The 24385-nt window shown below is 48.6% G+C and overlaps 1 protein-coding gene across 1 annotated transcript in view; it reads right to left on the bottom strand.

The window, feature by feature from the left end:
- Window positions 1-24385, bottom strand: part of LOC127548419 (mucin-17-like) — a 79506-nt gene that overhangs the window by 6270 nt on the left and 48851 nt on the right. The window contains exons 13-18 of the mRNA XM_051975833.1: window positions 21303-24140; window positions 20625-20738; window positions 17639-19918; window positions 16955-17068; window positions 8338-8451; window positions 6723-6836 (exon numbers count right to left, since the gene is read on the bottom strand). Of these exons, the coding sequence (XP_051831793.1) occupies window positions 6723-6836; window positions 8338-8451; window positions 16955-17068; window positions 17639-19918; window positions 20625-20738; window positions 21303-24140 (5574 nt within the window). The remainder of the gene's footprint in view (window positions 1-6722; window positions 6837-8337; window positions 8452-16954; window positions 17069-17638; window positions 19919-20624; window positions 20739-21302; window positions 24141-24385) is intronic.

Raw genomic sequence — 24385 nt, 5'->3', positions numbered from 1 at the left:
CTACATATTGCTATGCTATAACCATATTAGGATGGCCATATTAGTTTATGAAACACCCCTCTGAATGAACCATATCAAGATTCATTTTTAGGTCATGTAAATTCCAGGAAAGCTTATGGAATAGAGATAAGAACGAACTAATGCTTAACTGCAGTTCTACTGATATCTAGGGCAGGGGCATTAATTAGGATAGAAAATTAACCTAGGTTCAATTGATGGATACCTATCTTAGTCCTAACCAAATCTTTTCCAAAATTGTTATACCACATGCTTCATCAAAAAAAAAAAAAAAAAAGAAAGAAAGAAAGAAATGGGAGAGGAAATGTTATGGAGGATTTCAAAGGAATGTGATTTAATCTATATCTTTAATGCTTGTTCCTTATGAGATTTTGGGCAAAGGTCCACTCTGGGTCTCCATTTACTCTATTTTAGGACATCTGCACTAGTCGACTAAAGTCCCTTCAATTTCTAGATATATGATTCCAGAGGACAAGCAAGATGGTGAAGCATATCAAAGCCATATCCATATAAGCATCTGTTGAAGGAACTGAGGAAACTTTAACTCAGAGAAGTGATGGCTCAAAGGGGGTATATACTGACTGTCTTCAAGTATTTGGATGATTCTTGTTCGGATGGTGTATTTCACTTTCTTGGGTAATCTCCTGAGGCCAAAACAAAAGCAATGGATTCAAAATGCAGAGGTAAATTTATGTTTGATGTCAGGAAATAACTTTCTAACAGTGAGAGCTGCCCCAAAGTGAGAGACGTAGTGGATTCTCCTTCAGGTGATGTCTTCGAGAAAAAGATATACTTGAGATACTTGTTGGCTAGGCTGGTATGGGGGTTCTCCTGCAGTTTTGAGTAGACCAAATAATTACTCACATCTCTTCCAAATATAAAATTTCCTGATTCTGATCCTTGATAGCTCAAAACCTAAGCCAGAAGCCCATTCTTCTGAAGTTACAAAGATGAACCAATGAGTCATTGACAAAGATCAGGAAATGAGACCCCAGAAAAGTGGAACCCCCAACAGAGGAAAGATAGAGGAGCCACCCACTGACCTGGGGCACTGACAAGGGACACAGGTATCAGGGGTCCATTTGTCATGGTTGCAGTGCCTCCTGGAACTTCATGATCAGGAATATGGGTGTCAGGCCCCAAACCACCTGCAGGAAAGTATAAGGGAAGGTTGCCCAGGGATCAGTCACGTCAGATTACTGGACACTCAAAAGAAATACATTGTCCTTACTGAGTGGAAACCCCAAACTACATGCCTTCTATTTTTTCTTCCTTCTTACTGGCTAATGAAAGTTTCTCCTCCAAAGCATTATTTCAGTACCAAACAGTCCCATTATATCTTAAAATAACTGGAAATATCTTAATTTTAGCAACAAGAAATCAGAAAATCTTTGGGATCTGAGACCCTAGACAATCTTCTCACTGGGAGATGAGATAGACTAGAACAATTATGCTGATCTAACAGATACAACCTTGAAGTTCCGGCACCAAAGTAGCCCAAAACAGACATCCAAAGAGAAATTAATTGGCTATGATATTAATGTCTTTGCCCAAATGTGATTCTCATTCTACTATAGATTCCACCCATCTGTCTCCTTCAAGGCCTCATCAACATCCTCTTAATTAGGAGTCTGCTTACTTGTGAACAGAGTGGAGCTGGCAGGTACGAGAGCAGAAATAGAGGCTATTCCTGCCATAGCACTGTTACCCTCTGGGGCTGTTGATGCTGGGGAAGGAGGTGATGATGTCCAGGCTTCCTGTATTCTTGCTGGAGACAGAGTGACAGCTAGAGTTGTTTCCACTGATTCTGCAATAAAAGTGGCTTTCTCTGATCCTTCCCTAGAGGGAGCAGTCCCAGGCGGACTGGAACTTATCAAGGCTGCAGAAATGGTAACAGTAGGAGAGACATTTAGGCTTTGACTTGGAGAATCATGGGCAAGGCTGGCAGTCACTGTTTTTGCGGAGGGCTTCAGGGAATTATCATCTAATGTGATGTCATTTAGACTTGGAGAGCTTGTTTTTATTGGTGATGAGGCAGCTGAACTTGACATGGTTTCCATTTCCATGCTGATAGAAGTCATGACCTTTGACTGTGAAGGGATCAAGGTCACAGCAGGACTGGTCCCCACTGCTGGAGCTGTGCCAGCTTCCAGGGGAGCTGTGCTCTGATTTTCAGATCTTTGAGCACTGGTCTTTGGTGCAGTGATTTCAGAAAGCATTGTGGAAATAGAGATTGGTGAATAAGTACCTGCTGCCAATGATTTCTCAGTTGGCAAAGTGGATAGTGCCAGAGAAAAACTTGCTACTCTCTCAGGACTAGTAGTTTGTGTTCTAGGACTTTCCAAGGAAGATGACAAAGTAGAATAGGTCATGTTGACCTCTGAGCCTGAGATGGTACCCGTGGAAGACTGGATGTTCCCCAGTTCAGATGCCAGAGTAGGAGTTGTTATGGCCCCTATTCTAGTGGTCTCAGCTTCAGTAGGAGACAAGGGAGATTTTGTGTAACTTTCCAGTGGAACTTGGGTAACTATTGCTCTTTGAGTTTCAGATGGCTCAGCCTGAGTAATAGAAATCAGACTTGATTCTTGTCCAAAATAAGAAGGGATCATTGTGGTCACAACAACCTGCTGGGTGGCAGGACTTATCTCCCTGGGAAACATGGGCTCAGAGCTTGAGATCTTTTCTGAAATAGTGCCAGGAGGAAGGGTGGTGTGCACTTCAGTTTCTGGGCTAGGCCCTGGAATGTCTGATATTTCTCTTATCACCATGTCTGTGTCAGTGCTGGCTGTGGCCAGAGGGAGATTTGAGCTCATTTCTGAATGAGTTGTAGGCCCCCAGGAAGCTGAATCAGCAAGGGTGCTCAATTGGCTTGTTCTTTCAGAGGTAATATCTAATAAAACAGGAGTTTTAGAAGGAGTGGTCATCAGTGGGACATCTGTGCTGTTCTCTGTCACTATACTTGGGAGTTCAGAAGTGAGTGTAGTTACAGGAAAGAGAGGGATCATGTCTGTGACCTTGCTGCTAAAGGCGAGATTTGTTTTTTCAGTGATAAGGGTAGATGAACCCACATCCTCAGCCACGTGGGTAACCATAGATAAGCCTACTGGAGTTGAAGGAGGGATAGTCTGTGGCCAAATAGTAGCGGCATCTGATCTAGTGGAGGTGAGCATTACAGCTTCAGTTGTAGCAGAATGCTGTGGAATAGCTGTGCTTTGTTCAGGGACAGCCATGGAGCTGCTGACACCAGGAGATAGGGTTGAGTGAATCTTATTTACTGGAGATAACATCTCTCCCATAACTACAGTTGTGAAAGTGTTGACTGTTGTCACCATAAGCAAGGTGGTCAAGGAAAGATCGGAGCTTATCTCTGTGTCTGTCTGTGGAACACTATGAGCCATAGTCTCTGGGGAAGTTCTATCAGCAGAGATGCTCAGAGGACCTGTAACAGCTAGTGAGGACATGAGAGGTTGAAGTGACACAGTGGTCAGTGGGGCTCCTGTACTGTTCTCTGCCTCTGTGCTTGGAAGTTCAGGACTGTCAGTGATCATAGAAAGAGGAGTTCTATTTATAACCTCACTGCTTTTGATGAGACTTTCTGTCCCAGGAGCAGTTAAACTCATGTCCTCAGTAGTAATCTTGGAAGTAATCCCAGATAAGGCCACAGAAGTTGAAGAAGAGTCAGTCTGTGGTGATGATGTGGTAATATCTGTTCCTGTGGGGATGAGATCCATGGATTTAGCTGTGGTGGGGGACTGGAAAATGAGTGTGCTTTGTTGAGGGAGATCTTTAGTGCTGCTACTAGGAGGTTGGACTGAGCTCACTTGAATATCTATGGTGGGCCATAGAGGAACTGAAGACATTCCTTCCATCTCCATGGCTGTGACAGTGCTAGCCATGGCCGCCATGTTCAAAGTGGTCAAGGGAGAATCTGAGGTCACCTCTAAGTCTTCAGGTGGGATACCCTGAGTCATCATTTCCCTTGTAGTTGAGCCAGTAGAAATGCTCAATAGTTCTGGTCTTCCAATAGATGTAGCTGAGGATATGGGTGATTTAAGTGATAAGAAAGTGGTTGATAGACCACTAGTGCTGCTCTCTGCCAATGTCTTTGGGTGCTCAAGGCTATGAGTGGTCCCAACAAAATGAGGAACAATGTCTATGACCTTGTTGCTTTGGATGGGACTTGTACTGTCTGCACTAGGAGAAGCTGAGCTGATGTCCTCAGGTATGTGGATAATCCTGGATGAAGCCGTGGTGGGTGATGAACTGAGGATTTTTGACCAAGTAGAGGTGCTACCCATCCTAGTCATGATAAGAGATGTACTTTCAGATGTGGTAGAAGATGAGGTGCTGATTGTTCTTTCTTCTGTAGGAGTCACAGAGTTACTACTGGTAAAAGTATCTTCAACTGCCATTGTTGATACAGGGGTCAAGGCTGTTTCAGTTCCAAGTCTGGGCCCTGTGGGAAGAAGGAGAGTGGCAAAGCCTTCTGGCCCTGTGCTAGACTCTTTAGTAGGACTTTCCTGGAGGTCAGCTGAGGTCTCAGCAGGAAAAGTTGTGCTAGCAGCTGATCCTTTAGCACTACCCGCCATACTCATCTCAAGCACAGGGGTGGTTTTGGAGACCAAACTACTACCCAGATGCCTGTTATCATGAGTGGTCAAATCTCGGATCTCTTCTGGACTGGCACTAGGAGGAAAAGCTGTGTGTGCAGTCACTGGTTCAATTGAACTGGTCACTCCCTCAGGATGTGAGGTCTTAGTGGGTTCAGTAGCAAGAGGTGCAGTTTGGCTTGTTGGGGCACCTGTCCCAAGAAATGAGTTAGTTGTGGAGTGGTTGTCTTCCTGTCTTACATCATGGGGGGCAACAGTAGATGTTATCTCTGGCCATGAAAGAGTTGAGGGTTCCATGGAATGTGTTTGCTCTTTGGGTATTGCCTGGGGTTTATATGTACTCTCCACAAAGGAAACAGATAATGTTATGAGCCCACTTTTCCCTTCTGTAGATGCCAAGGATGCACTTGTGCCTCCTGTAGCAGCACTTGGGATGATGTTTACGGCAGGAGTGGGCCAAGCAGCTGAACCAGATTCTGTTCGCGTCTGGGTGTCTGACTTCTCTGGGGTTGCAATCTCAGCTTGCATTGGAGTTGGCGCAAAACTTTCCCCCATTTCTTTCATACTCGTTGGTGAAGGAGAGGAGGACAGGAAAGCAGGGGAGCTGATGCCCACCCCTGAAACTGAGATAGTTGTCTGGAGAACATCTGATGGAATTGACCTTGATATTGGTTCCGTACTCGTGCTCTCCATGGTAGCCATGGTAGCTCTAGATGTGATCACTGGGAGAGGAGAGGAAAGTGTCCCAGGCTGGTTGGTCTTTAATACAATACTTGAGTCAGAGGTAGCTGTGGGATCAACTGAAGTCAAAGGGAGCAAGAGGCTGCTCGTACCCATGTTCACTCCTTCGAATGTCTTGGGCACAGTGATTCCTATTGAAGCAGTGGTTCCTATTGAAGAAAAGTTAGATTCTGTAGGTGTCTCAATTCGTTGGTTACTTGTACCAATAGGTACATAGTTGCTCATGGGCTGAGTAGGAGGAAGTGTTTCCATGGCAACTACCTCTGTTGAAGTATTTGAAAAAGAAGCTCTAATAGAGCTGATCACAGAAATGATGGTGAGCCTCAGAGAGTCTCAGGATATGGAACATGAGTCTCCTGACTGGATGCTTTTGCTGGGGAATGTTGTGATTGAGCAGTTGGTTGGGACATGTGCAAGGATATAGGTAAGGAAACAGGGAAGGTTATTCATCCTCATTTCTATTTAATAAACTAATTCCTCCTTGAGAAACCATCCTCATCACTTAACTTTCTCCTTCAATGGTTCACATGGGAACCTCTTCCCTGTGAGTAAGATTATTAACCAAAGGACCATGACTGTTGCTGCGCTGGGGAGATGACATTGATCAATTAAAGGATTCACAATCCCACAGAGGGGTCATGCTCTATCCCAAGACTGATATTTTAAATCCTTAGAATCTCCTGATCTCATAAAAGGTTAAAGAATGAATGCATACATGCATGAAGAACAAATGAATGAATTGAATGAGAGGGGAAAGCATTTACTGAGAGACATAAACTATCATTTTTTAGTTGAAATCCCCTTGATATCTAATCCAGAAACATGGAACAGGGAACTGACCTGTTACAGACTTCATCCAAAATTCCACAAATTAGCTTGCTTAACTAAAGTCTTAGTAAGGAAAGATCCCCAAATCAAAAAAATCATTATCTTTGACATGTAGCTACCAGCCTCCAGTTTTCATTAGAAGTTTACCAAACATAATAATATTCTGAAAGGATATTGTCTGTTGTTATCAATATTCTTGCTTTATTCCAAATGAATTCTAATAGAGGGTGAGAACAGGGAATGTAATAAATGTTCAGGCACAACTGGCCTCCTCTAGTTGAACTGCAGAACGATGCCTATCTTGTTCATACCCAAAATATTTTTCCCAAAGACAAGAGAAGCATACCTAATATGCTCAGGGAAAGAAATCAAGAAAGCAATTACTGCCACACGGACCTCGATGCCAAACTCTTCTCTCAAAGGTCTCTTCATTTCAGTCTCTGGAGGTGATTCATTCTATTAACTCCAAAGAGTAGAAGTAACAATCATTCAGTAGAGAAAATAGAAAGGAGGATTTCTACTTACCTGTAGTACTAAGGGTGTCTATGAGTGCTGGAGGACTACTTGTCAGTGCTGCAAGGCCTTCTGTTGCTCCTTGGTCTGGGATTTGTGTGATGGGTATCACATCAGGCTCTTTGCCTGCAGAAGGGAATGAGGGGAGGGGCCAGAGGATCAGTATGTCTGACTCATGGTGTACATGAAAACAAATACATTGTACCTCTATGGACTAATTTCTGTTATTTATTATTACTACCCTGACTCTAGGAAAGGTCCACCTTTCAATATTGTAGCTCAAATTTGGACAATTCCATACTTGCCTAAAGATCATCAGTCTTCACCAACAAGAAGGAGAGCAGCAAGGACCATTAGAACACCCTCCTGTGCATTAATTGACTTAACAGAGAGTTTTGAAGTCAGGGTCCCAAAATAGTCCAAAATAAAGAGATCCAAGAAGAAAAGGCCAGGTGAGAGAATTCACCAATGAGGTAACAATGGTGAAATAAAAATATCTCTTGAAATAGAAGGACCTAGATCTGGGTTCAATTTCTTGACTTGGGATACTTACTACAGTGTGACATTGGGCAAACCGATTACTCCTCTATTCCTCAGTTTCCTCATCCACAAAATGAGGGATTTGAGAATCATCACCATAGAAATGGTAATTCAATCCACAGGAGCTTCTGAGATCACCAAGTCAAGTAGTGTAGGGGAAAAAGAGAAGAGAGTCCAAGACAGAGCCCTGAGGGACACCTATGATTACAGGGTATGATCATCCCCCTCTGAGAACTCTCCATTTCTAACTTGGATGTCAGCTGGGTAACATATTTAAATTCACTTAAATGATCACACAGGGAGAGGGGGGGTACCTAATTCCAAATGTCCACTTACAGAGCAAACTGCCAAAAATCTTAAAATCCCAAAGCCTAGAGCCCATGGCTGATCAATAGACAAGGTCCATCTTCACAGAAGAAAAAAGTGACTGTCAAAGATAATTGATTTTTTTATTTTAGAACCTTCCTATGATTAGAGGGGATGATCCAGTGAAGGAGATCGAGGAACTATCAGAGAGGTAGGAGAAGAACCAAGAGAAATCAATGTTCTGAAAATCTTGAGAGAAGAGAGAATAAAGAGACTATTACTATCTGTGCAACCCTGGACAAGGCACCTACATGCTCAGTCACGATTTCCTTATCTGCAAAATGGAGTTAATAATAACATCTACCTTTCACAGGGTTCTTGTGAGGATTAAATAAAACAGTATATGTAAAACACTTTACAACATCTTGGAAGTTTTAAACACATATATAGGACATCCCAAAAAGTCTTAGTGCTGGATGGTTCAGTTAACCTCTTAGTGTTTCTGGTAACTGAAGTCAAACCTGATGTAGCATTAGTTTCTGTATCCCTGATCAAAGTGGCTTTTGGAATAAAGGACTCATCCCTGTGAATGCTCTGCCTTTGGAAGAGGCTGGAATCTTCCCCAGACTGGTGTTTGGGTGGTTCAGTTAACCTAATTTAACCTCCTAGTGCACTAAAACTTTGGGAATGCCTTGTATCTGTTAGTTGTCTCCAAAAATCAGGATTGGAGATTGAGAAAGTCTGAATGCTCAGGAGGAGGAGCATAAAGACTTCTACTTACCCGTGGGACTGACAGTAGATATGGGTGCCTGTGAATCACGTGTCGATGCCCATGGGCCTTCAGATGTCTTCTGGTCTGGGATATGGCTGACAGGTGCCACACTAGCATCAGTATCTAAAGAAAAGGATGAAGGAAGAAGCCGGGACTCAGGCATGTCAGAAGCAATGGAGAGCAACAAGATAGGGGTATACCTTGTTCCTTCCTTCATTCCAAAATGGCTTTGGGCATCATGCCACTCTTTTTCTATCATTTTTCTTGTCTCCTTTCTCTGCTCTATCAACTGTTGTCTCTCCTTGCCAGATTTAGAAATGGGGACTAGCCCTTGCCATTCTCCAGATGAATTGCTTCTACCTCATCCCACCCCTACAAAGCTCTTTTGGTGTCAGCTGGGCAACACATTCAAATTCACTTGAATGAACACACAGGGAGGGGGGACACCTAATTCTAAATGTGTGCTTACAAAGCAAGCTGTCAAAATCTTAAAGAGTCCCTGAGAAGCTCCTAAACCCTAGAACCCATGGCTAATCAGTAGACAGTCCATCTTCATAGGGGGAAAAAGTAGATATTCAATAGCATTTATCCAGGAAGCATTTAGTATGTAGCAGAAACTATACAAGGCACAGGAGATACAATGATAAAAATTACAGTGTCTACTTTCAGGGAGGTTACATTATATCAAGATATAATAGGGCTGAAAAGCAACTATGGATAAAATGTAACAGCCCAAGAAATGAAAATAAAACTGCTAGAAATCATAGCCTAATCAGAGACGTAGTCTTGTAAATCTTTAAGAAATGGATTTTGATTTCCTAATCCCTCTATTTTTGTCTGCCTGCATTTTTGATTTCCTTCACAGGCTAATTGTACACTATTTCAAAGTCTGACTCTTTTAATACATGTTTGGACATGTATACATATATTGTATTTAACTTATACTTTAACATATTTAACGTGTATTGATCAACCTGACATCTGTGGGAAGGGGTGGGGGGAAGGAGGGGAAAAGTTGAAACAAAAGAATTTGCAACTGTCAATGCTAAAAAATTGCCTATGCATATATTTGTAAATAAAAAGCTATTAAAAAAAAAAAGAAATGGATTTTGCCCTAGAGAAGTCCCAGGTGGACTGAATACCCATCCATCTGAGAAAGGGAAAATGGAGGTTTATATTTTTTACCTGCAGTTCTGACTAGAATCAAGATAAAGTTCAAATTCAGCCTTAGATACTAGCTGGGTGACTTTATACAAGTCACTTAAATTCTATTTACCTCAGTTTCCTACACTGAAAGATGGGGATAATAACATCAATTACCTCACAGAGTGGTTGTGAAAATAAAATAATATTTGTAAAAAAAAAATCACTTAGCATGACAAAAAAGAGGTACTATATGCTTATTCCTTCCCTTCCTCATCTTATAACTGACATTTACAAAGAATTTTTAGTGACAAAGCACATTCAAGTTTGCCACACAACTTACTCTAACTCTGGGGAATATCCCTTCCAAATATCTGCCTTACAAAATAAGCATTTAGCACTTATTCAGTAACTATGTTGGTTAAGTGGAAAAAAAGGGTTTTAATTTCACCAAGGATATCAAGGTGATCGTTATGTGTAGGATTGGAGTAACTGACCACCAAAGTCTATCTGGTACAGTCCCAAGTTTAGGGCCTTTGGAGGCCCAAACACAAATCTCTAAAAGGATCTGTTAAGACAGTAGATTCCAGCCTGTTTCATAGACATAGTTCGTCATTTCAGGGCAGAACAGTTCCCTACTTCCTGTGGCCTAGTGAGATCCCCAGAAGGGCAGACAGGAACTGATTCGTACTTGTGAATACAACAGAGATGTAAGGAACAACACATGGGGAAGAAACTTGCACTGTCCCATTTTCGATGCCTCCCAAGATGGCATCTGGAGTGTAGAGGTTGATGTCTAGAGTGTCTAGTTGCCAGATAAAGATAGGGTATTTGAATCCTTCTGTGCTCCCTTCTGATTAAGTAGTAGCACTAAACATTACTGGAGACTCAGAGGAAGAATTTCAAGGAATCCATTGTCTAGGATATAGATTTGGTAGAGAAAGGAAAGGTGTCTTCGTTTATGGGCACATTCTATGGTATGGGGGTATCTGCTTCTGTGGAAGACTCAAAGGAAGGGGCAAATTCACTCAAGGACAAATTCAGTGAGGGTAGGAATGCTGGTTTCTGCTGCCACTAGTAGGCTGGTTGTTAGGAGTACCTGAATTTATTCCTAATGGAGTATCTATGCCGATAGGAGTTGTAGCTTTAATAAGGGAAGTGATCAAAGTCACAGTGAGGGTGGTCCCTGATGCTATGCCTATGGCTATACTTGTTCCTGAACCCCCACCCTCTGCCGCCATAGATTCTATCCCCTGAAGATGACAAGCCAAACAGACAGTGGCAGAAGCAGCTAGTGTGTGCTTCCACTGAGGTGGTCTTTAGAGGAGGGAATAGAAAGAACCATATCTGAGCTTGAGACTGAATCAAAAGTTGTGCCATCAGTCAGGAGGCTCCCAGAAAGAAAATAGAATATGGGGAGATGGCTTAGTAGTCTCTGTGCCAGAGATGGTCCTAACATATGAAGGGTCAGAAAAATGGTGACTTGGCCTCCACAATTGTTTGAAGAGTTGATGGAAATGTCAGTGTTAAAGAGATTGGTAACTGAGAGACCTATTGCTCCAGAAGCTGAATTTGATGGAGTCTGTATCAGATATTGTTGGGAGGTTTGTGTGGGGAAACATGGCATCCCAGGAACTGAAGCTAAAACTGATTTAATACTGACCTCTTTATCTGTGGTCAAGGGTGACTACAGGGATGCAGAGCTTGTCCCTATAAATACTCTGTCCCTAGAGGATGCTGGAATCTTTCCTATACTGATGCTGGGTGGTTCAATTAAGCTCCTTCCAGTGCCTTCTCCTATCATAGCAGATGTGAGAGCTCTGACTGTAGCTTCCATAAATGCCGTAGTCGTGGGGAGAACTAAGCTGATCCCTAAATTTGTCAGCTGTGTATCTCTGGTTTCCACCAAGATTGAGCTAAAAGGTGTAGCAGATAAATCCTGTAGTCACAGTATCAATCACTGAGGAAGCGGAAAGTTTAGGAAAGAACATATGGTCATTGGTCTCTCCTCCTACACTTGGGAGCTCAGGATACTGAGCAGACAGGAGGTAAGGAGGTTGTTGATGACTTTGCTGCTGTAATTCAGACTTCTACCCTCAGTCCCTAGGACAGCTGATGTTGCTGGAGTGAGAGTCTACTAGCAATTAAGACTAGTGCTTAGCATACAGCTTCAGCTGTTGTATAGAACCATGGAACAATTATACTTTCTTCATTGCCAGCCACAGAAACATTATTAGAGGAGGCTTCAGCTGCTATTGTTGGCTCCATGTGGGAGGAAGACATCTCTGCTCCAAGACTAGTCCCTGTAACATCTGTGCTATGGGTTAAGGTACTGTCCATATGTAAGCCAGTGTCAGATCCTCCACTTAAATTTGTGACCTGGCAAACTGTGGTCTCACAGAACAGGAGTATTCATGTGGGTCTGTGCTGATCTCTTAAGACTTCTGAATTTGCTTCAATCATGAAGATGATTGTGGAGGTCACATCTGGATTGGTCTTTGTGCTGGTAGTAGGGAAGAAGCCTTCAGTGGAAGTCATGATACCCCTTCCTCTTCAGGATTTAGGGTATCCACAGTATAAGAGAGGCACCATTCATTCTCTGCTCTCCAGTCAAAACAGGAATCATTTCCAGGAAGGCAGGGGGAGATAGGAGAATGGTGCAATACCCCAGCTCCTATCTCACACTGGCAACCAAGGAAATCATTTTCTGAGACCAAGGAGTCTCCAGTATTCTCATCCTGCCAGAGTGCTTTCCTGGAGTGATGGAGGAGTGTCTATGACCTCAGGGTTGGAGCTGGATGATATAATATGATCTATTGTCATATGGCTATTTATATGATTGTGAAGAGAGTAGCAGTACTTGTGCTCACTCCCAGAGTGCTTTGGGAATTATTCAGGATAGAAAAGAGCCCATGTCTGAACTCAGATCCTATCTCATCCTCTGAGGTGGCAAATATTGTCCATGTCAGATTTGAAATGGGATGCATCTCTGTGACTTTGCTACTGAATACTGGGCCAGATGAAGACAGAGGGAAAGTTATGGTAGAGGCACCCATATGGAAGGAATCAACTGGAGTTCTCTGGATGCCATGCATTGACTATAACCTACTCTGTTGTGGTGGCTGCACTTAGTGTGACCCCAGGGACAGTGAAGGAGACTGTCCGTTGGGGGCTGATTTATAAATGTATCCTGGAGCCTGGGATGATTATGAATTCACTTGAGGTTATAGTTAAGAGGGAGGATACCAGTACCTGGAGTCACTCCTGTAGAAGCCCCAGGGGCATCTGGGACTCTTGAAAGAAATGAGATGGTTATTCTGAGTATCTTTGGACTGTATCTGCAGCAGGTGCTATAGGGAGGCTGGTAGACTGAGCGGAAACTGAGCTAGGAGCTGTCTCCATGGAGACAACCACTGCTGCTATGCCAAAAATAGAGATTCCCCATGGTGGACCCTATCACAGAGATACTGCTGATCTCTATGACATCTCTTCTTGCAGAGGATGTATCTATCCATGGTCCTGCTGCCATTATGATCCTGCTGGACTGTCCTTAGGCTAAGAGAGGGGTTTGATTGGATGTATGGAATCAGTTGTGATGTTTGTGATACTCATAAGTATCCTCATTTCCTCTCAGGATGGCTCCTCCCTGTTCTTACATAATATATCTCCCAAAATTTACCATTTTCCTTTGCCTTCCATGACCAGCATAGGCACCTCCTCCTGGAATACTTTCCTTAGTCAAAATATCCTATCCTAGACAGTAAACCTGAAGTAGTAAACCTGGCGGCCATTCAAGAAGCTTGATCTAACCCCTACTCAACATTCTGCCCTCAGCTCTCATCCGAGCAAGATCCTCAGACTCTGAATTATTCTCTTCCTGAGTTGAGGATGCTACCTCACTGCAGATGTAAAATAACCAAGTACTGCATCCTGACAAGCAATAATAGACAAGCTTTTGCTTCTGTCAAGTTCTCCAAAGGAAAAGAGTGGGTGTTTTTAACATAAAATTCATGATAAATTAAGAGAAATGGATCAAACAAAGCAACAGAAAAAGAGAAAATTAAAACGTTCCCAGAGACAGAAATTATATCGTTAAGTCCCCAAGACCTAGGAAAATCAGTTCAAAGAATCATGAAATGGCGGACTACAACAAGCAGAAAAAGATGGTCCAGGATGAAATGATTTGTATCAAATAGAGAATGCAGAAGGGAGATTTCCATTAACCTGAGTCACTGGTAGTGGGTGGGGTTGGTAGGGGCTTGCTCTTGATGGGGCACTGGTACCATCAGGCAAAGAGATATGATATGAATGCTGGAAACCAGACTCTCATCAATTGCTATAGAAAAGGGAAGTCAGTCAGCTAGTTGTTGTCAAACATTTAAAGAGAGATTAATGCTTGCCCAGATGAGAAATGTCAGGTACCAAAAACTGTTGAGGGAAGAAAGTGAGGAAGTAGAGCATGCTCTGGGTGTTTCTATTACTTCTTTCCATCCTTACTTTGGCTTCACAAACACTACCTTCTAAAGGAAAATCTTTATTTTATCTAAATCACTTGCCCAGAATAATGACAGTCAATCTGAGCCAAAAGGAAGGAGGGGTGGGTGGAGAGGGAAATGAGATGAGATGAGATAGGAGGACTAGAGAGGGAAGGAGGAGATTTCGGTTCCAAGAACAACTATACTGTCTTCCTAGGCAGTTTAGAAAAGGAAACTGGGTTTATCACCAAAGAATATCATAAATGTCCTGAATCCACAAGACTCTGGAAGGAGAGTTTTACATCTCAAGAAATAATCTTACCCACTCCTATGGACTCTCAGTGACAGATAGGTGGTGTAGAAAGAGGCACCTAAATATAGGAAGGTTCCTCTTCCTGGATTCAAATCTAGCCTCAGACACTTCCTAGCTGGGTGACCCTAATCATTTAACCTTGTTTGCCTGAGTTTCTCATATGTAAATTGATCTGGAGAAGTAAATAGTAAATTACACCAGTATCTTTAACAAGAAAACCCCAAATGAGGTCACAAAGACAACTGAACAGCAACATGGACAAACAAGATATCCAGAAGGAAAGGCAGGAGGCAGTGCTTACTTGTGAATACAGTGAAGGTAGCAAAAGAAGGGCCTGCAAAAGGGACTGTACCTCCTTGAGGAATAAAGCTCACTGCAGGTGTGGCTTCTGGGTAGGGAGAGATGGATGGCCAGACTGTCTTTATGTTATCTGAAGATGGGGAGACTGTTGGTACTGTAGTATCTTCTGTGCTCTTCCTTGACCCAGGGGTGGTGATTGTCAGTGGGGACATTGAGGAAGGAGAAATCCAAAGTGAAGACGAGCTTGTCCAGGAGGTGTGTTGGGGGAACAGAGGTGAGGAGTCTGGACTGAGGTTTGGAGACACATTAGCTTGGCTGGGGGTCTCAGCTTCTGGGGAACGGCTAGAGGCAAGACTGGAAGTCTTAGTGAAAGTATCGCTGGGAAGGCTTGGAATGCTCATGTCTGGTGCCATTGGCTGGCCACTCATTAAAATAGATAAACTTGTTGCTAATCCAGGATTTGTGCTTATGGAAGTTGTAGTCTGGAGGATGGGAGGGCTGAAGGTGAGGCCGGTCCCTGATGCTGCGGTAAGGCCTGTTCTCTCAGAGCCTGCGGGACTGGGCTCATGCAGGAAGAAGGGGATGGACTCTCTGCCGGTGCTGCTCTGTGTGCCTGCACTGGGCGGGAAGCTTTCAAGAGAAGCCGCAGAACTGGCCACCTCCTCAGGCATAGGGGTCCCCAAAGATAGCTGCCCAATCGTGGCAACAGGCATTCCAGGGGCCAGGGATGCAGACGGGAGGAGCTGGGTACTGGCAGAGCCCATGCTGTGGCCCATGTGGACCACACCAGGAGAGAAAGGGGAGGTTCTTTTCTCAGGCCAGGTCGTCTCCAGGCTCCCCATAGAAGGGCTGGGCATTCTGGGAGTGATGGAGTTTTCCAAACCCGCTGTGAATACAGGGACACTGCTGGACAATAATGAGGAGCCTGTGCTCCCTGCCATGGAGGCCGTGCCCATGGCTACTCCTCCTGCCTCAGGGGAGGACGACTGACTCAGGCCAGTGGAGGGCAGCCCAGCTGAGCTGGCTTCAGGCCCCGTCTCACTTTCTGGCCTCCCTGCCATGCTCGAAGTCCCTGTGTGCATTGGGATGGATGTGGGGACCATCTCTGGGACTGGGCTAGAGGAGCCTGGGTGAGAAGGAGCTGGGGAAAGAGCGTGGCTGCTAGTTTGCCCTGAAGCCGAGAACTCCGGAGGGAAGGAGCTCCCTGGGGGACTGTCTGCAGGCTCCGTGCTGTCAGACTCCCTTGCTGCTGTGGTCTCTGCACTGGGGCTGGCCATGGGGGAAAGGGAGGAAACTGTCCCTTGGGAGCCGGAGGGGAGGGGAGTGCTGGAGCCTGGAACCGCCTGCGGCTTCCCCGAAATAGGAACCTGTGGCAGGGAATCAGTGCCCATGGTCTCAGTGGTAGACGTCTCCAAGGATTTGGGGTCCTCTGTCACCGGAGAAGACATGGAGGCTGGGGTGGTGTCCAGGGCTGGGCTCCCTGAGGCAGAGCCCACAGGGAAGCTGGAGGCCTGAGCAGAGGCTGAGCCAGGAGCTGTTTCTACAGGCTCAGTCACTGCTGGGCTCCTAAAGGTGGAGGTTCCCATGGAGGATGCAACCACAGGCAGGCTGGTGGGCTCCGGGTCCTCTCCGCTGGCAGGGGATGCGTGCCCCGTACCTACGGCATCTGGGCTTCTGCTCGATAACCCTGTGTCTAAAAGAGGGCATTGGTTGGCACAGGAGCAGGGCTCTAGTGGGCTACCTGCGAATGACCCACAGTCACCCTCGTGGCTCCATTCACGATTCCTCTCAGTGGGAAAGATGGATGCTCCCCTCTCCAAAGCACCAGACTCCACTATTCATTCACCCTCCCATGCTCACCATAGATCCTCCTCCTGGGCAAGCACTGTCCTTACTGCTTCCTCAGGGAGACTATGAGCCCAAGCCCAAGTCTGATGCTGACCCACACTGCTACAGGCAGAGAGAGACAAGCCTTCTCTATCCTTTAAGGTTTTCTGAGACCCTTTTCTGCACATTCTCATCCATCACTCAATGGCCCATATGACTTCTGGCAGGTCCCCTCTTTGTCTTGTCCAGGGCAACCTGGCAAATGCCCTCTATTTATGGCCAAGCCCTCTCCTCAAATCGCCTTGGGCAAGACTCTGGATAAACTTCTGCTTCCCCTCCATTGTCCAGAAGGAAGCAGGCCTGATTTCTTATCGCAAAGACATAGAGAAGGAGACACAGACTTCCCCCAAAGAAGGCATGGAAGACACAAGAATAATGGCGTGCAATCTCCAAGAACCAAGAAGAGCCCCACAAATGTCCCTGAGATACAGAATGTCCCCACAGCGAGAAACTGAATAGAGGAGGAGGATTGTCCTCCAGTGTAAGCAGAGGGCTCAGTCATTCTTACCTGCAACAGTGACTGGCGTGGTCGGCACCATGGGCTCACTAGCAGGAGATCTGGGACCTGTAGATGAGGGTAGATCTGCACTCTGGGTGCTGAATCTTAGGCTCTCACCCATTCCTGTAAAAAGGGCAAATCAGTCAATCCCCTGGCCAACAATCATTGAAGGTCCACGTCCCCTAGCAGAGACTTTGAGACCTATCAGATGGGAAGCAACTTAAAAAGAGCCTAAGGGCCTACTGACTTTCCAATGGATCTTTGCTGTGCCTTACAAGGATCACGCCTTCCTTTCCAGATACTGACTGAGGTGTCCCCCACTCCACAAATCCATTCTACCTTCTTCACAAGCCAGCTGACCTCAAAGAGAACATGCAATTTCCTCCCAGAGGTCAAGGAGCACTTCAGCACAAAGAACACAAGACTGTCCTCAACCACCAGGGGCAGATCGAAAGTGACCACCAGGAAGGAGAACACTCAAGGGGGAGAAACCGCTCAAGAGGAGGAACGCCTAGAACAAGGCATACCTGGGGTCTCCAGCACAAATGGCTGCTTCCCACCATAGAACAGAAAGGATTTGACCAGCCCTCTCCCCAGTCCAAGTGAATCCTCCACAAAGGGGAAGACAAAGGTTATGCTCACGTGGGGATGGGGCTGAGCTAGAAACAAGGGTGACTAAAACCCATATATTACCCAAAGGGGAAGAGACATCCACTGGGAGACTGGTCCCTGACTGCGAAGAGACAGTTGTCCACAGGGAAACCGTATCTCCTAGATATGGTGTGAATAGCCCTGCTGTTCTCCCTTTCATGTTCTTCTCTGAGCCCATTGAGATGGAAAAGGTCACAGGAGACCTGGAGGATGTGACCATGCCTGGTGCAGAGCTCTTGGTCCAAGCAGTGGAGGAGGGCATGAACTCAGCCGAGGAGCCTGGGCTTGAGTTTGACGGCCCAGGAGTAGTCACAGCAGGCCCTAAGGACTGGACAGAGACAAGGGTGGCTCCTGGGGACGAGGTGCTGTCTGGGGCATCGGAAAAGCTGGTGTCTGGTGCCATTGGGGGGCTGCTCCAAGAGCCAGAGGAAGGGGACTGTGAGCTAGGAACTGAGGTGATGGAAATGCTGGTCAGAGGAGGGCTGAGACTGGAACCATTCCAATCCTCAATGGTGGACAGGCCTGATCGCGTGGGGCTGGACTCCTGCTCTGTAGACCCCAGGGACCCTGTTGCTGTGACAAAAGGAGAAGCTGAAACGGAAGCTGTTTCACCACTGATTTTCTCGGAGAAGGTGGCTACAACCCTGTCTTTGTAGGTGGCCAGCCCAGACCTTGAGGTCTCTGTCATGAAGTTGGTGGGGCCCAAAGAAACGGTCCCAGCCCAAGATGCTCCAAAGGTCTCTGCTGTGGACTTGGGGGATGTGGCAGAAGGGCTGAGCCGTGTGACCGGAGCAAGAGGAGAAGCTGAGCTGGCTTCTGCAGCTGGCCCAGGGGCCGATGGGGATGTGGTCTCAGTCATTGTTGGCAGGTCAGTGATAGGCAGAGCTTCTGTACTTGGCCCAAGGGATACCTCCTGCAGAAGGGGGCTTGTCCCTGTGGGAGCTGTGTCCCTAGAGGAGACTGGGATGTCTCCTGGGCTGGTAGGGAGCTCTTGACTCAATGTCCCTTCAGTGCCCTCTCTTGTCACAGTAGCTGGGATCTCCCTGGAGGAACCTTCCACTGGTGACATGGTCAGGGAATGAAGGGAGGTGGTCTCTGAGGCTGTGGCTGACAGCTCATGGGCTCTACTCCCCTCCCCTGGGGAGGTAACGGCCAAGGAGGCAGAACCTGGGGCTCCACTCCCAGGGCCTGAGGGAGTGGAACCTACAGGCAGGGAGGCAGTCACTGAGGCAGCTGCCCCGGCCCCTCCTTCCCGGGTTGGGATCTCCACTGATGAAGCTGAGGCAGGAGGGGTGGCCCTTCTGACTGTGCTCTGGCTGCTGGGAGTCAGCTTTGTCCTTTCAGTACCAGGGACAGCAGAACTCCCTCCTTCCCCCAGGGTGCTGGCAGAGCCCGTGCTGCGGCCTGTGTGGACCCCACCAGGAGAGAAAAGGGAGGTCCTTGTCTCAGACCAGGTCTCCAGGCTCCCCGTGGAAGGGCTGGGCATTCTAGTAGGGATGGGAGTTCCTGAACTCGCTGTGGATACAGGGACACTGATGGACAATAACGAGGTCCCTGTGCTCCCTGCCATGGATGTTGTGTCCGTGGCTGCTCCTCCTGCCTCAGGGGAAGACGACTGACTCAGGCCAGTGGAGGGCGGCCGAGATGAAATGGCTCCAGGCCTCATCTCACTTTCCGGCCTCCCTGCTGTGCTCCAAGTCCCCGTGTGCATTGGGATGGCTGTGGGGACCATCTCTGGGACTTGGCTATGGAAGCCTGCTTGAGAAGGAGCTAGGGAAAGAGTGTGGCTGCTAGTTTGCCCTGAAGTCGAGAACTCCGGAGGGAAGGAGCTCCCTGGGGGACTGTCTGCAGGCTCCATGCTGTCAGACTCCCTTGCTGCTGTGGTGTCTGCACTGGGGCTGGCCATGGGGGAAAGGGAGGAAACTGTCCCTTGGGAGCCGGAGGGAAGGGGAGTGCTGGAGCCTGGAACCGCATGTGGCTTCCCTGGGGTAGGAGCCTGTGGCCGGAAGCCAGTGCCCATCGTCCCGTTGGCAGAAGTCTCCAAGGATTTGGGGTCCTCTGTCCCTGGAGAGGACATGGAGGCCTTGGTGGTGTCCAGGGCTGGACTCTCTGAGGCAGAGCCCACAGGGAAGCTGGAGGCCTGAGCAGAGGCTGAGCCAGGAGCTGTCTCTACAGGCTCGGTCACTGCTGGGCTCCTAAAGGTGGAGATTCCCATGGAGGATGCAACCACAGGCAGGCTGGTGGGCTCCGGGTCCTCTCCGCTGACAGGGGATGCGTGCCCCGTACCTATGGCATCTGGGCTTCTGCTCGATAACCCTGTGTCTAAAAGAGGGCATTGGTTGGCACAGGAGCAGGGCTCTAGTGGGCTACCTGCGAATGACCCACAGTCACCCTCGTGGCTCCATTCAAGGTTCCTCTCAGTGGGAAAGACGGATGCTCCCCTCTCCAAAGCTTCAGACTCCACCATTCATTCTCCCTCCCACACTTGCCATGGAACATCCTGCAGGGCAAGCACTTTCCTCACACAACTTCTTCTAGGAGACTGTGAGCCTGAGTGCAAGTCTGACGCTGACCCACCCTGCTGCAGGCAGAAAGAGACTGACCTTCTCTATCCCTGAGTCTGTCCTGACCTTTTCCATATGTCCTCATTCACCTCTCAGTTGCCCAGAACAGCTCCTACAGTCCCCTTCGTTGGCTTAGCCAGGGCAAATGGACAAATGACGACTATTTATCTATAGTCAAGAACTCTCCTAGCAATGTCTTAAAAAGGCAGTGGAGAAACCATACTTTGCTTCCCCTCCATGTTCTAAAAAGGAAGCAGGCCTGATGTACAATCCCAAAGAAACAGAGAGAAAGGCAAAGACTTCCCCCAAAGATGGCAATGAAGAGACAAGGATAATGGCATATAATCTGCAAGAACTGAGAAGAGCCCCACAAGTGTCCCTGAGATGAAGAATGCCCCAAAAGTGGGAAACTGAACAGAGGAGGATTGTTCCCCAGTGTAAGCAGAGGGCTCAGTCTTTCTTACCTGCAACAGTGACTGGCATGGTCGGCACCATGGGCTCGTTAGCAGGAGATCTGGGACGTGCAGGTGAGGGTAGATCTGCACTCTGGGTGCTGGGACTTAGGCTCTCACCCATTCCTGTAAAAAGGGCAAGTCAATCAATCCCCCAGCCAACAAGCAGTGAGGGTCCAATCCCTAACCTGAGCCACCTCTGAGACCTTTCAGGGAGCAAATGGAAGGGAAGAAGGGACTGCTGACTCTCCAGTGGATCTTCGCTGTGCCTTGCAAGGATCACGCCTTCTCTTCCAGGCTGACTGAGGTGTCCCCCACTCCCCAAATCCCTTCTACCTCCTTCACAAGCCAGCTGACCTCAATGAGATCATGTGATTTCTTCCCAGAGGGCAAAGGGCACTTCAGCACAAAGAACACAAGACTGCCCTCTTCTACCAAGGACAGAACCAAACTTACCACCAGGAGGGAGAACACTCAAGGGGGAGAAACCGCTCAAGAGGAGGAACACCTAGAACAAGGCGTACCTGGGGTCTTCAACAGAAATGGCTACTTCCCACCATAGAAGAGAAAGGGATTGACGAGCACCCTCCCCACTCCAAGTGGATCCTCCACAAAGGGGAAGAAAAAGCTCATGCTCACATGGGGATGGGACCGAGCTGGAAACACCAGCGACTAAAACCCATACAATACCCGATGGGGAAGAGACGTCCACCGGGAGACTGATCCCTGAGTGCGAAGAGACAGTTGTCCACAGAGGCTCCGTATTTCCTAAATATGGTGTGAATGGCCCTGCTGTTCTCCCTTTGGAGTTTGTCTCTGACCCAGTGGTGAAGGGAAAGGTCACAGGGGACCTGGAAGATGTGGCCATCCCAGGTGCAGAGCTCTTGGTCCAAGCAGTGGAGGGGGGCATGAACTCAGCCGAGGAGCCTGGGTAGGAGTGTGACAGCCCGGAAGTAGTCGCTGCGGCCTCTGAGGACTGGACAGACACAAGACTGGTCCCTGGGGACGAGGTGCTCTCCAGGGCATTGGCAAAGCTGGTGTCTGGTGGCATTGGGGGGCTGCTCCCAGAGCCAGAGGAAGGGGACTGTGAGCTAGGAGCTGAGGTGATGGAAACGCGGGTCAGAGGAGGGCTGAGACTGGAACCATTCCACTCCTCAGTGGTGGACAAGCCTGATCGCGTGGGGCTGGACTCCTGCTCTGTAGACCCCAGGGACCCTGTTGCTGTGACAAAAGGAGAAGCTGAAACGGAAGCTGTTTCACCACTGATCTTCTCGGAGAAGGTGGCTACAACCCTGTCTTTGTAGGTGGCCAGCCCAGACCGTGAGGTCTCTGTCATGAAGTTGGTGGGGCCCAAAGAAACGGTCCCAGCCCAAGATGCTCCAAAGGTCTCTGCTGTGGACTTGGGGGATGTGGCAGAAGGGCTGAGCCGTGTGACCGGAGCAAGAGGAGAAGCTGAGCTGGCTTCTGCAGCCGGCCCAGGGGCCGATGGGGATGTGGTCTCAGTCATTGTTGGCAGGTCAGTGACAGGCAGAGCTTCTGTACTTGGCCCAAGGGATACCTCCTGCAGAAGGGGGCTTGTCCCTGTGGGAGCTGTGTCCCTAGAGGAGACTGGGATGTCTTCTGGGCTAGTAGGGGGCTCTTGACTGAGTCCCCCTTTGGTGCCTTCTCTTCTCACAGTAGCTGGGACTTCCCTAGTGGAACCTTCCACTGATGATGTGGTCAAGGAATGAAGGGAGGTGGTCTCTGAGGCTGTGGCTGACAGCTCATAGGTTCTACTCCCATCCCCTGGGGAGCTAATGGCCAATGAGGCAGAACCTGGGGCTCCATTACCAGGGCCTGAGGGAGTGGAATCTACAGGCAGGGAGGCAGTCACTGAGGCAGCTGCCCCGGCCCCTCCTTCCCGGGTTGGGATCTCCATGGATGAAGCTGAGGCAGGAGGGGTGGCCCTTCTGACTGTGCTCTGACTGCTGGGAGTCAGCTTTGTCCTTTCAGTACCAGGGACAGCAGAACTCCCACCATCCCCCAGGGTGCTGGACTCAGAGGGGGCTTCAGGGGTGACTACTGTGGGAATCCGGAGCCAATCCAGGCTGGTGCTTAGCACACCCATGGCGGCTTCAGCTGGGCTAGAAAACCATGAGACAGTTGCACCTTCCCCAGGATGAGCAAGAGGGTCACTAGAGGCAGAAGCTCCACCTGTGGTCCTTGGCCCCAGCCCGGAGGGGGTCTCAGCCCCACCAATGGTCACTGGCACACTGGAGCTGTGGTCCCAGGGGGGAAGATCCGGTGTGTCAGTGCTGGGCCCCGCGGTGGGACCTGGGACGTGTCTCAGTGTGGAAGTCTGTGCAGGAAGCCGAGATTCGGAGACGTCCCTCGTGGTCTCAGAGCCTGTGGGACTGGGCTGATGCAGGAGGAAGGGGGTGGACTCCCCGCCGGTGCTTCTCTGTGTGCCCCCACTGGGCGGGAAGGTTGCAAGAGAAGCTGCAGCGCTGGCCCCCCCCTTGGGCATGGGGGTCCCCAAAGACGGCTGCCCAGTCGTACCAACAGGTATCCCAGTGGCCAGGGATGCCGACGGGAGGAGCCAGGTGCTGGCAGAACCCATGCTGTGGCCCTTGTGGACCACACCAGGAGAGAAAGGGGAGGTCCTTGTCTCAGGCCAGGAGGTCTCCAGGCTCCCCGTGGAAGGGCTGGGCATTCTAGTAGGGATGGGAGTTCCCGAACTCGCTGTGGATACAGGGACACTGATGGACAATAACGAGGTCCCTGTGCTCCCTGCCATGGAGGCCGTGCCTGTGGCTGCTCCTCCTGCCTCAGGGGAGGACGACTGACTCAGGCCAGTGGAGGGTGGCCCAGATGAAATGGCTCCAGGGCCCGTCTCACTTTCCGGCCTCCCTGCTGTGCTCCAAGTCCCCGTGTGCATTGGGATGGCTGTGGGGACCATCTCTGGGACTTGGCTATGGAAGCCTGGGTGAGAAGGAGCTGGGGAAAGAGTGTGGCTGCTAGTTTGCCCTGAAGCCGAGAACTCCGGAGGGAAGGAGCTCCCTGGGGGACTGTCTGCAGGCTCCGTGCTGTCAGACTCCCTTGCTGCTGTGGTGTCTGCACTGGAGCTGGCCATGGGGGAAAGGGAGGAAACTGTCCCTTGGGAGCCGGAGGGGAGGGGAGTGCTGGAGCCTGGAACCACCTGCGGCTTCCCTGGGGTAGGAGCCTTTGGCCGGGAGTCAGTGCCCATTGTCCCAGTGGCAGAAGTCTCCAAGGATTTGGGGTCCTCTGTCACCGGAGAAGACATGGAGGCTGGGGTGGTGTCCAGGGCTGGGCTCCCTGAGGCAGAGCCCACAGAGAAGCTGGAGGCCTGAGCAGAGGCTGAGCCAGGAGCTGTCTCTACAGGCTCGGTCACTGCTGGGCTCCTAAAGGTGGAGGTTCCCATGGAGGATGCAACCACAGGCAGGCTGGTGGGCTCCGGGTCCTCTCCGCTGGCAGGGGATGCGTGCCCCGTACCTACGGCATCTGGGCTTCTGCTCGATAACCCTGTGTCTAAAAGAGGGCATTGGTTGGCACAGGAGCAGGGCTCTAGTGGGCTACCTGCGAATGACCCACAGTCACCCTCGTGGCTCCATTCAAGGTTCCTCTCAGTGGGAAAGACGGATGCTCCCCTCTCCAGGGCTCCAGACTCCACCATTCATTCTCCCTCCCACGCTTGCCATGGATCCTCCCCCTGGGCAAGCACTTTCCTCACTGCTTCCTCAAGTCCAGGGGCAAGTCTGAAGCTGATGCACAGC

Source organism: Antechinus flavipes, chromosome 1, assembly GCF_016432865.1.
Source record: "Antechinus flavipes isolate AdamAnt ecotype Samford, QLD, Australia chromosome 1, AdamAnt_v2, whole genome shotgun sequence".
NCBI classification, from domain to species: Eukaryota; Metazoa; Chordata; class Mammalia; order Dasyuromorphia; family Dasyuridae; genus Antechinus; species Antechinus flavipes.
The sequence above is the reverse complement of the archived record's forward strand: the minus strand, read 5'-3'. Positions and strand labels throughout refer to the sequence as shown.